The 13,331-nt window shown below is 41.6% G+C and overlaps 1 protein-coding gene across 1 annotated transcript in view; it reads right to left on the bottom strand.

Moving 5' to 3' along the window:
- The window catches only part of galnt9 (polypeptide N-acetylgalactosaminyltransferase 9), a 115,261-nt gene extending 102,730 nt beyond the window's left edge, over positions 1–12,531 (bottom strand). Inside the window, exon 1 of the mRNA XM_080893759.1 lies at positions 11,458–12,531. Within this exon, the coding sequence (XP_080749885.1) occupies positions 11,458–11,698 (241 nt within the window). The 5' untranslated portion in view covers positions 11,699–12,531. The remainder of the gene's footprint in view (positions 1–11,457) is intronic.
- Positions 12,532–13,331: the final 800 nt, after the last annotated feature.

The following is a 13,331-nucleotide window of genomic DNA, read 5'->3' as shown; positions in this document are numbered from 1 at the left end:
AAGAAGGTTTCCTTTTAATTAAGATCACAAAGATGGCAGACTAATTAATAACTCTGTCTGAGGTTGATACCAGTTATCTGAAATGATACGAGAAATAACCGAAGCAAAACCTTCACAGGAAGAAAAAAAATCTTGCAATCCTACTGAAATATCGGCAAAAAACAATCTGGAACAAATCCAAATCTGGCATGATCACCGTGGAGTTGTTGTCAAGCTGTTGCACTCAGTTTCCATCTTCAGCCTGACATTGCATCCGGTATAAAGCTGAGGTTAATCTCCGATGTGGAATGTGTGTGGACTGCTGCAAACACATCACATAAGCATTTGTTCTCATTGTACTATTTTTAATTTGCTTAGAGAACACACGTGGTAGCTCGCGGCTTTGCTAGCATGTGTGAAATGACTGTATGCATGATTTTATATATGTGTGAATCAGCTGAACAGCTGGTGGTAGCATAGATGTAAAACAAAATCAATTTGTATAAACAATATTTGATCATACACAACTTCTCTGTCTTGAAGTCTTAGTTTGTTCTTGTAGATTTAAAATGACTGATTCTTTCAGAAACCTTTGATTCAACAAGGCCACACCAGATGTTGCACTGAACACCTAATGGCTCTATTCAGCTAATTATAGAAGCATTCTGGGAGCATGTGTGCAGCAGTACCACGACCGTGGAGTGGTTATTCAAACAGCGCTTGTTCCATGCAGGTCCTTTTATCTCACAAAGAGCCCAAAGAGTGGCCAGATTGCCTGGCTGCGTGCTTAGCAGTGAATGGGAGCCCATTCTCGCTCAGCCTCAATCGTGTTACAGTATGCTCCTTCGGTCTAACACAGCTAAATTCAGCGCCGGACTCAAACCGCCCTTCTGCTCTTATTAAAATGACTCATGACTGTGTTTAACGAGCCGTCGCTTTGGTGCTGTGACACTGACATTTTCAGAAAGGGATGGAGAAAAATGCTGTGCGGTGTCAAAAGTGACATCTCGGCTGAGGGGGGGAAAAAGTGCAGACCTCCACAGTACTGTAAAATACTGAGGTGGGGACCGAGTTTCTGACTTTTGAAAATCCAAACCCTCCTGGGTCACAAGCAGCTGCCCTGAGCCAGCTTTATTTCCACTTTAGCCATTACTAGAAGCATTTTGGCTCTGCTGAAAATCTTTCATCAGGTTGGAGAACTCTGCACTGTACGTTTAATTGCACATAGTAATGCTTTGATGACATCACAGGAAAATAAAATCTTAATATGAGGACATAATTGTTGTCCTCATTTATAGGCTTACAAACACTGCAATTTTTATGGTGCAAGCAATCTCCATGTTTGTAAAATAGCGATTTTTATATTCAGTGTTTTTCTGGGGAGAAATACAATATAAGTCTTTGCCATGGGAAAATTAAAATGCCCGCATTGCAAAACTCCCATTAACAGTGCCCACCCTCCAAAAATAATTTTTGTGCAGTGTCTAAACTACAAAGAGACTGTTATAAGGACATGTTGTCATGCGTCCGTGCCAGCCTTCACTATTGTTTGACTATTTAAAATTCCATGAAACTGTGGGATAATGTCAGATAATTGTTATGCGAGCCAAGCTTCCACTGTGGCCTCCACAGAATAATCGAGCTGCGTCTGTTCTCCGTATCAACAGATGGACACACAGACAGTAAGCAAACAGCGCATACCGATGAAGAGCTCAGCTTCACCCCCTCCAGGAACTGAGGAGTAATCACCATATTTGGATGGCCTCAAATCCTCGGGTGCGACTGAAGATTTGTAATTGGAGCTGAATGGTTGGAAACTGGCTTCTCCCACAAGAGGGATTTAGCATGCCCGACACCAGCCAATGTGGTGGCATTTTGACAAGTATGGGTGGGGTTCACGTCACGGACAAGCCATCTGTCATAGCTGCCTGTGTCACACAATAACACAGATAGCCTCCAGAGCCAGAGTCTCAAGTCTGGAGGGCCTCTCTGTCTCTGCGTGTGTCTTGGAAGCAGGACAACTCCTGCCAGCTTTGTTTTCTGGTCACTGCGTTATTTTTTGCTTCCCTCCTGTCTACAGCTGCCTCGGTCTGATTGAAGGTTCCTTTATGGGATGAGACCTTAAAGTCTGATCCGCCGCTGTCTGTCTTTTAGCGTTTTAGCAAAAGGTTGGATTGCTGACATGTAAACTGTACCGCAACAAGCTTTAATATCTTTATTGAAGATTTTCTTTTTAAATTTAGCTGCTGTTTTGATGTTGCTCCAGAGATGACTTCATATAATAAAATAGCTTTCACTGGCATTGATTCATTCATCAGGTTTTCTAGAGTTTGGAGTCTATTTGTGTAAAATTGGTTTGGAAGTAATCACTTGAATATGCATACATTTATCAAGGGCAAAAGCCACATACTTCTGTTGCACAGCAAATTTTCTTTCCAAAAATGGACTGCTTTCAGATAGAAAGCTTATCTGAAAGAAATACCTAGACTGTTTGTCTGTGGGTAGAGCATGGTACCAACATTGTGAGGACTAAAAGCTCTCCTGCCACAGCAGCTACACAAGTTAAAAATGTATGTACACACGATCCTGCGGGGTACTTTGTATAAAAGCATCCAGCTAGTAGGCTCTTGTATTCTGGTCAAAAAAAGGAAAAAAGGACAGTGACTAAAAGCTCACAACACAATGTGAAACTCTAGGGAATGAAAACTAATATTCCAGCATAAAAAAAATGTATTTCACATTTTCCGTGAGCTTCTCTCCCGTTCACTGTTTCTAAAGTGGTAGTAGCCCTTCAAGCAGCGCCGTTGCACTTTCACAACTTTACTTTGAGGCAATTACAGCCCAGCATCTGCTTCTCCCTCTCAGGCCTCACTCCCATCCAAAGGATCAGTGCAATGTGGCTCATCTGCGACGACATGCACCGGTTTCAGTCTCATTGTGTCCCAGCTTGTATCCGTCTCTGAGCTCTTTCCTCTCAACCCTCAATGGTTTGTCCAAAACCATCTGACATGATACAGTAAGAGCCACAACAGTTATAAATTATCTAACAACCTTCAGAATGATTCCGATGTGGCCTTTACAAGAAAGAGTCTCAAATTCAAAGATGACCCCATTTTTAATAAATGATTTAAGAGCATCAGTGGTTTTAAGTGTGTCCAAAGTGATGCAGCAGAGTTCTAAATATTGATGCTGAGGGGAGGTGGAGGATTTCTGTGGACTCTTGAAGAGGAGGAAAATAACTCATTCTAAAGAGATTTAAAGTCTTCAAAGGCCAAAACAAATCTATGAAACATTGAGAGCTGGGAGAAGCACTGGTTTAAATCTGGGAGCCAGGCATCTTAAGAGGATGAGAACTCCGATTTGGAAATTGATACCAATTAGACCACTAAGTTATCTCTAAACATGCAAAAGCACTGACAATAGCTCATGTACTCCAGATATAAAGCATAAAATAAATCATTGAAAATTTCATGTTTACTGCCGTGTTGGTCGGGTTAAAAGTGTGCAATGAAATGAAGCAAGAACAAGGTTGTCGATGGAAAAATAGCAAAAAGTCTTTGAAGTGTGTCAGAATGTTACAACACTGAGACGGGACCCAGTCACGAGGAGCTCCTTTCCGTAGGATGTAGGAGTTGTTCTGCATCAAGAAATCATGAAGAAAATTTACATGATCAGTTATCCAGCCTGGCAAACTGGCCTATGCCCTTCAGTCACTGGATATCATCATTAAATGTTGGTAATGTAATCACTGCATGACTCTAAGCCAGCAGTATAAATAAGAGGGATGCTCGCTCCATCTGAAATTGACATTATTATCTGCGGCTGCCTGCTGATTGTCAGGTGAGCCGCTGAATTCGTTATCGTGATTCCTCAAGGCTGAGCAGAATTGATTGTTATCTGTTTCTGAAACTGTGTTGTCAACCAGCGCCTCATCTACATGTCATTATTATAATATAATTCATTTCATCAGGATTCATCACGCAGAGATGTGATGTCCCTGCAGCCACCACCATTACACGCTGCAAAACGTATACGCGCACCATGATACGTATCATTAAAATTGAGTTTGAGTGCCAAGCGCCTGCCAGCGTGGAGGGGAGTGAGAGGGCTGTTTCTCCATCCTCATCAAGTCTTTGTTTGAGCTGGCTTGGCCTATAAACAGCGTTAGATTTTTCCCTATAATTGGGCATATAGATAAGAAGCATATCTGGTGCTACAGCTGGACCCGCGAGGCTGCCAGCCCATCAGCTCCTACGCAGTGAGGAAAGACAGGAAGTGACATGCATGGCTGATGACAAGCGCCTCAGTGTGCCTGTAAGTTGTGGGACAGCTGAGCTTAGACAATGATGCTTCCAGTGATGGTCAGAGAAAAGGAGTAGACACAATAGCAGTACACAGGCTCTCTAACACCAATGTCTGTTTTTTTAAGAAGTTTATTTTTAGAGCAGTTCTGCTCTAAGGTGATAAAAGAAGAGAGGCAGCGAATCAAATGGCTTTCAGGTACTTTCATTGGTGTCCAATCCAAGTAAGACAATCAGAATGAAAATAGCCAAATATATAAATATTGATGTGTTGTATAAGCCTATTTTTAAATAGCTTAATCTTGCAATTGCTGACTGACTATAGCCCCTCTCGGAACAATAGTTATCCAAGCAGCTTAGCAATTGTCAAGCTCTGGAAATCTCCCCACACTGAACCGCTCTGTACGGGTTTATGTAAAAACAGCTGAACAGTTTGAATGTAACAGCTGAAGCTGTGTGTTTGTTTTGCAAAATATAAGCACTTGTAGTTTGTTTTACTTGATACCAAATATGACCAAAAGCCGCTCATGTCACAGTACAGAAACGCTTTACTTAAAGTCACTAACTTGACTTTGGTCTTCTCAACATTCTCGTCCTTTTGGATCTATCTCTCACTCCATCCTGCTAAACAGACTTTCCTCTCTTGGCATCACACCTAGCCTGATTCCAATCATATCTCCTTCCACTCTTGTTTATTCCTTGTAACTTCTGGTGTAGCCCAAGGTTTAGTCTTAGGCCCTCTTCCCTTCATAATAAATTTTCTTCTTCTTGGTACCATTTTCCTTAAATTTGATCTTCACTTTCATTGTTTTGCCGATGACACTCAATTATATCTCTCCTGCAGGCCGGACTCCTCCCTCCCAGCTTCTTCTCCCACTGGACTGACAAACACACGCATACATTCGTAAACATCATACACGTCACTAGCAAGCACTTATCTGAACAATCTCATACATACATACAGGAACACCTTCATACACCAAGTTACTTTTTGCACAGCACTCAGTCTTTTGCAAATTTCTATTGCACTGCTGTGTCTGCATCGTCTCGTGTCTGTTCTGTTCTGTCTGGTGCTGCACTCTTTGTTTTGTTTGAAATTTTTGCAGTTTTTTTTGCAATTTTGCACATTGCACTTTATGTATTCCTGTGTCAATTGTCTGTTATATGTCATATGTAGCACCATGTTCTTGGAGGAACGTTGTTTCACTGTGTACTGTACCACTGCACATGGTTGGGATGACAATTAAGCCACTTGACCTTGACCTTGACCTTCTCTTACACGATGCTTATGCAAATTAAAATTCTGGTTCAGTTCTAATTTTCTCAAGCTCAATGAGTACAAAACTAAAATTCTCATCGGCATCAAATCCAGCTTGCTGATGGCAAATCATTTCACTCTCACTATTGAGAACTCCACGGTTTTCCCTTTACCTCTGGTTAAGAGCCTTGGTGTCATCCTTGACAGCTCACTACTGACAGCCACATTACTTCCTGCATTGACTAATGTAATTCTCTCTTACATGGTCTCCACAAAAAGTGCCTCCATAAGCTTCAACTGGTTCAAAACTCCGCTGCCTGCATTATTAGCAGAACCCCTCCTACTAGCACATCACCCCTATCCTTCAGGAACTTCACTGGCTCCCTGTGAAATTCTGAATAGTATTCAAGCTTCTTCTGTTCACTTTCAAGCCCCTTTATAACCTTGCTCCTCCTTACCTTTCTGACCTGTTTAGAACTACCTCTTCTGCCCACTCACTTGATCTTCTTTTTCTATTCAACTTGCTGCACTTCTTTCTGCCTCAGCACTATGGGAAGCAGAGCTTTCAGTTTCTCTGCTCCCAGGCTGTGTAATTCCCTACCCCTGGATATTAGAAACATTGGTCCTCTCCCCCAGTTTAAATCTCAACTAAAAATCTGTTCACGTTTGCATATTCACTGTGAACTTATTGGTTGTTTATTTGATCTTGTTTTTATTGTTCTTTGTTCTGTCCTTGTTCTATTATGTGTTTTTACTCTATTGTTAAGTGTCCTTGAGTGTCTTGAAAGGCGCTTTTAATAAAATGTATTACTTTTATTATTAAAAATTATTTTAATTCAGTTGTTGAAATAAGCTAATGTTTCATTAGTGCTGCGTCTTCCTCTACCTTCAAAAAGCAAAGGAAGAGACATTTAAAAAAAACTGTTGACATCTTCAACTGCAAATGAGATCAGATTTACTATATCTTTTTAGAACTTTATAAGATCTCGGGCGTTTTTGCAGTCACAGAACCTGGACACCTTACAGTGATTGAGTGGACCATGAGTTTCAGTGTATATCAAAGTATTCTAATGATTGTAGTGTAAACAGTGATCCCAAGCACAGCAGGAAATCTACAGCAGAACAGCTGAAAAAGAAAATAATCAAGCTGCTGCAATGGCCCAGTCAAAGTCCAGACCTCAACCTGATTGAAATGCTGTGGTGGGACCGTGAGAGCCTCAAACCTCAATGAACTGAAGCAATGTCGTAAAGAAGAGTGGACTTAATAGTTTAAAGCTCAAAACATATTACTTGAAGTTGAGCTGTATTTAGCTTTCGACACACAGTTTTCTCAGAACATTTTTTTCAGAATACTTATGCTGACAGTCCTACAACACTGTGCACTACATCTCATAAATGCCAAAATGATATAGCATGTGAATGGGAACAGTACATAATTCAAATTAGTTTGTTTTTGCAGTTGTTCCAGCTGTGCCAAAACTGACATAGAATATCTATCAATCAATCGACGTTTCTTTCCCAAATACACTTTAAAAGTCACAGTCAACTTTTCCACTGGGTGAATTAATCCTGCAATCATGCGCTTCTTTTCCCCCTCCCTACAATAACTGAAATTTAGGACTTCATGATGGATGTCTAACTCTAAAGTAAAAGATTTCCATCTCAATATTGACCAAAACACCCCAAATAAAACATGTTAACAGTGTCAAAAGAAATTCTCTAAATGTCCATCAATATCTGGCTATAGTGTGCATTTAAGTCAGTAAGACTTAGAGGGCTTCAGCAGCTAAGTACCTGCAAGGAAGTATTTACCGGTGCTAATGTTGTACTTAAGTCGAAAACACTACTTCATAAGCTTGTTAACAAGCTTAAAACCTCTCATCTGATTGCTCAAAGCTGGTGGCATCCACAGCAGAGCAATGCTGCTGATAACCCTCATGTTACTCATTTCTGCACAGAATGGGCTGCTGGAAAAGCTTGACCGTTGTTTTCTTGTTGGGAGTCTAGTGCTCGTTCTTCAGGCAACCGTGAAATAAGAATTCTCTGGCTTCTTTATGTCCTTCAAATCTAATTGGACTGTACTGCATATCCCATGGCATGCCATAGGTAGGCAATAAACAACAGGAGGAATGGGCGATTACTTAATATCGCTGCTGGACATGATAATAGTTATTGGCGCGTTGAGTCCTCTCACCATAGTTATCCCCAGTGGCCATAGAATACAGTTTGTGAAAAACCATGCAAGGCCTGTGACAGTCAGCATCCATCCACTGTGCGCTCCTGCTTCTGCTTAAGACAAATGACTATACCGAAACGGATTGATGTTTATGATTTGGACCGCATAGAGATTATTTACAAGTAATACATCTGCATTTGTCACTCTGTACAGCAGCACTTTTGCAGTTGAATTCAGCAACTTGTCATGTGACGCTCAGTGTCATTGTTAATCAAAGAATCTCACTCCAAGGTCAAAAAAATGCTTTCGTTCTGTCATATTTTGTATGATACCTGGCAGGCAGGGAACTGTGCCAGCTCTGCACTTTGTGGTTTGTTCCCCTCTTCAGCACACTTGTGAAAAACCTGCAAATTGTGCTCCAGATACTTGGACTCAGCAGTGCAACAGCAAAGACAAGTCAGGTCTGAGAATATTTTATGAAATTGATGTGACTCTTTTGACAGCGCATGCCTAGCATTAGAGGAAACACGCCTTCCAGGAGATAGTCGGCATTCAAAGACTCAAATATACGTCGCACTCATGGAATGAGACAACGTACATCTCGTACTTCTTCAGCTGGGACAGCAGCTCGTCTTTAGAATCTGAAAAGTGCATTTTGTGTAGATATAAAAGCCTATTGCTTGACCTTGAGTCCCACAGTCAGCAAAATCTGTGCAGACACTGTGTGCTCATGCCCAGTAGCAGTGATACTCTGCTGTATTGACTGTCTCACTTTCATCCTGTCTTCAGTGGGGGAAATAATTATTTGATCCCCTGCTGATTTTGTAAGTTTGCACACTTTTACAGAGACCTTAACAGTCTCTCATTTTTATTGTTGTTTCAGATTAATGGAGAGAGAGCGAATATCCATAAAACAACACAATGCAAATTTTAATGTCAGTAAGTAAATTAAGTATTTGATCCCTTACAAACCATCCTGAATTCTGGTTCCCATGGATTGGCTGTGTGTCCCTGTGGCACAGAGATTACAATGAATCAATCAATACAGATTCTCATGATCTCCTTAGCTCCTTATATATATATAAAGCAGACTTGTCCATAGAACAAATTTCTTTCATTCCAACCTCTCTACCACCATGGCTGAGACCAAAGAGCTGTAAAAGGACATCAGGGACAAGACTGTAGACTTGCACAAGGCTGGAATGGAATACAAGGTGTTGGATTAGCACAAGACTACACAGGAGGAGCTCAATGACGATCTGACGTTGGGACCACAGTCACCAAGAACACCCCTGGTTATGCCAGATTCCTAGTTATTAGATCAACCCCTAAATCTTCCTATGTTGGTTCATGGAGTTTATTTCTTTCTGCTGTTTTGCCTCCAATAAAAGGTTGGTTTCATTTTGATTGCTGCTTCCATCTGGGGTCCTCGTTCACCATCTAACTCGACAAGTCCCTCTGCATTCACGAAATACCTGAAAACTCATCTCTGATCATTAAAAATATATATTTAGATTTTTTTTCTACGAAAATAACCTCTTTATGCCTTGAAATGGTCTTGATGTAATTCCACATCGTTACCTCATTTTGTATGCACAGATCTATGAATATGCAAATTAATTCCCACCTCACACTCCTGCCACAGCATCCACTAGAAAGCCCTGTACCACTTAAAATGTTTGCATGTTAAGCAGGAGTGGGGAAGGGAGAGGACAACACACTTATGCACATTGCTTCACTTGTACATCAGGATGTTCCTGAACACAGCATGGTGCTAAGAGAGGATAAACTAAATCATATGAGTGCATCTGAAAATTTAAAGTGCCTGAAGCAATGGCTAGGCTCTACCTATTAAAATTTACAAAAACAAAACTGTGTGTCCCTGTTTTGCTGTTCAAGTCGCACACAGAAGCAAAACAGAATGCGGCGCAGAGAGAAAGTAGCAGGACCGCAAATGACAGCAATACTCACACTTAGCTTAAATAGAGTCAATACACAGGTAATTATCAGGCAGTTAATCACATGTTGATAATATAGGATAAAACCTGTTCCAAATTACTAAACAATGTTAAAAAATAATATTCATTGGTGAGGGTCTTAGAGAAAACAGTCGAATGGAGTGCCCCACCTTGTCTTCTTAATCTTTCTCCATAGAATTAAGATAAAATGATGCAACTTCAGTGCCAAAAGAGACATGCTTACTTTCTTCAAATTGTTTATGTCTTTATTGTAAAATTTCTGGGTTAAACGGCTTTCAGGAGGCTGACTATTAAAAGGTTATGATGAAATCTTTGCTCTCTATCATTAAGCCTTAGCTATAGTGTCAAGAAACAAATCAGTAACTCAGTGTAACAGTCTACCATGCAGCCTTCTCATTATTTGGCTTGAAAACAAGAGTCTTTGTAGATGAGGCATCACTGGATCAAAAACAGATCCCTCCTGTACTAGTGAGAGAAGAGGTTGCCCAAATAACTGTGAATACAGAGTTCCAAACTGGATGCGCTCTTCAAAAGGCTGAAGTTTAGCAGTCACTGAGTCATCATCAAGTCAGCCACTTCATGCTGATGCATCTGGTACGGTTCATGATGCACGGTAGAAAAGCACTCCTGTGGTAATCACAGGATGTGAGAACATATTAGTTGTGATCCCACTTATCCCTTATTATGTGAGTGAGCACTCTGGAACAAAAAAAACAAAACGTTTAATTCAAGAAATCTGTTTCTTTCATTGTAAAAAAAAAAAAAGCCAAAATATTATTTAGTACTCAAAGATATTTTTGGTGCAGAGTCGCTTACAGGAATGCAAAAGACACTGGATATTTTAGCTAAACTCGTTTAAATAGGTTATATGTGTGGTTGCGTAACCCTTGACCAAAAAGCCCATTCACTCCTATTTAACATTTGAATCAGAATTGAAGAAATTCCCTTAAGAAAAATGATGCTCATGAGAATAAAAAGTACTGGTAGAAAGTGTGCATGTAAATATGAAGTACACATAAACATAGAGGCTGAGGCTGATGTAGTCATGCCTCATTCATTTCATGAATCTTTTGAAGCCCACTCACTCACCACGACCTTCTCCTGCTTAAAACACATAGATGTATTAAATAAAACAGTAAGGCAGAGTAAGACGTAACCTGATTTAAAAGGATTTCTGCTGTGGTCAAAAAGACCAGATCTGACCCACAGACTAATGCCCGTGTAATGAAATCCTGTAAAAGTCTGTCATTGTGTTATACAGGTAGTACATTAGACTCTCCTTCAAAACGCAGACTGCCAGTTAAACCTGGCATATCTCACCAGCGATGCTTCCAGTGAAATGGCAGGAATGCTGCTGGCGTACAGACTTTCTCCAAGTGCGATTCTGCACCGACCTCGATAATTATCAGAAATTCGTGTGAAGTTTACAACAGGTCAGTGACAGCACAGGGAAGTACATTAACACCGATTTGTGCTTAAGCATATGCAAAAGGTATACAATGCATAATTAGCCTATTAATGCGCAAGTCTGATACTATAGCCATTAATTTATGTGACAGTGAAGCGCTTTTACCAAAGAAATGAGGCTAGACTGACAATAAATAAATAAATAAATAAAATGCATGAGTCATGGTCCAGGTCAAACTCACCTGAGCGCATCTTATTACCCGATAAATTGGCTGACAAGGACTCCCTGTGTGCTAAATATAAAATCTTTGCTTTCATAGATCACGGATTTAACAACTAAGAACTTCAGTTTCCTACCGTTTAGCTGGTTGTAGACCACATCCTCCAGCCTCTCCAGCCTCTGGAGAATTGACTGCCTGTCCACCAAGTTGGAAACTTTGCCATTCCTGGCTCGCAGCCTCTGGTCAGAAATACGCCCTATCTGGATGAGCTCCTCGGATCGGTCCTGGATCCTGCAGTACACCGAGAACAGTATAATCCCCACAAACACTAAGATGTTGACGGTCAGCAAAGTTTTGATTTTGCGTGCCACAGCCATGAAAGGAGAATATTGTCTGGCTGACTCAGTCAAGCCCGTCAAAAGCTCATGAGTGGTGGCCTCCTTTGTCACCTTACAGTGTGTCTTGCGGCGGGGTGATTTCTGTGCTCGCTGGAGAGAAGGTCAACTCGTGGAGACCCGAAGGGCTGGCAGATCCGTTCAGCACCACGGACAGCTCCGTAGTGGGACACCGCACCGGTCACATAGAACTTACAAGGTGGGAAATGTTAGTAGCGTCCCCGGAGCTCGGCTCCAACCAGCGAGCGATGCTTTTATGAGCTTCACTAGTCGACAAACAGCTGCACTCTCTTCACCTACATATTACAAGCGAGAAATGACGCCACGGGAGGCATTCATCCTCCCGAGCAGCCCCCGGCAGTTGCAAAACATCTCTCCTCCGCAACGTGGTAATTCGCCAGTTCCTTAGCATCAATATGTCTCGTCCATCGCGCAAGAAAAGCCCTGGTTTTGAAGCGTCACACAGCTCTCGCCGCTCTGTGGCATCTCCTTCCTCAAAGGCGTTGTGGTCACCCGATCCGTCCCGCTCTGCAAATATGAATCCAAATGCGCTTATGTCCAACAAATAAATAAATATATATATGCGTGTGTGTGTGCGCGCGTTTCAAAAACAAAGCGGCGTTTCTCTTTCTCCCCTCTCCCTTTTCCTCTCTCTCTCTCTGCCTCCGAGTCTCTTTCTGTGTTTGTGTCCCGTCAGACCATCGCCGCCTCCCTTGGCGCTGCACCGTGGGATGAGTTGAGAGCAGATTTGCCCTCAAACGCAGTCAAACGACGCTCGATGTCGATGGGAGCGATGCAGCCGGGCTCTGGCATGCTGTCGCTCCTCTCTCAGTCTCCCCGCTCTGTCAGGGAGGAAGAGCCACCGCTGCGTCCTGACGTTTAGAGGCACACAATCATGAATATTCACAAGCAGTGTTGTGTCGGAATAAAATAAATAGCGCGACCATGGAAGCAGCGTGTACTTCCACTTGGTAGAGCAATCTACACCACCCCACCCCACCCCCTGTACAGGTGAGCTGTGGAAATCTGTGTGAAGATGTGTTAAATGGTTTTTCTATGTTATTCACAAGGCCGAGCCTTTAGGTTAACCAATTCGCACATATGTTTCAGGTTGCATGCATGCACTCCTATACATACACGCTCTGCTTCAGAAGTAGGCTATAAGGATCATGTCACAAATCACATGCTTGACTACAGTTTTAACGCCAAGCTAAACAGAATAAATATGTATATATTTGAATTAGAAAGGCATGCAACATTTGTTTATTATAATACAAATCCACTCTCAGGAGAGAATTTGAGGTTTTGCCAACCAAAAAAAGAAAAACAATCAAGCAAAACCACACACTGGTGACTAAAACTCCACACTAAACCCACAGATATTGAAGGACATCTGTTTTATAGAGCCATCCAGATTCTAATCATTACTCAGTTCAAATTACTCCTACTCCATACTGTAACCTGCCATTGCCAGCTCCTCATCTCCAATTCCAAATGAATTATGGCTCCAGTAAATCACGTACAAAGAGCTTCGGGCTCTCTGTGTACTTTTACTTGATTAGGCAAACCCAGACACGGTAGTGGCTGCCCGAAGTACTTTGATTCCACTTCACAC

This window comes from Rhamphochromis sp. 'chilingali', assembly GCF_963969265.1.
Source record: "Rhamphochromis sp. 'chilingali' genome assembly, chromosome: 10".
NCBI classification, from domain to species: Eukaryota; Metazoa; Chordata; class Actinopteri; order Cichliformes; family Cichlidae; genus Rhamphochromis; species Rhamphochromis sp. 'chilingali'.
This window is presented reverse-complemented; position numbering and strand designations above follow the sequence as displayed.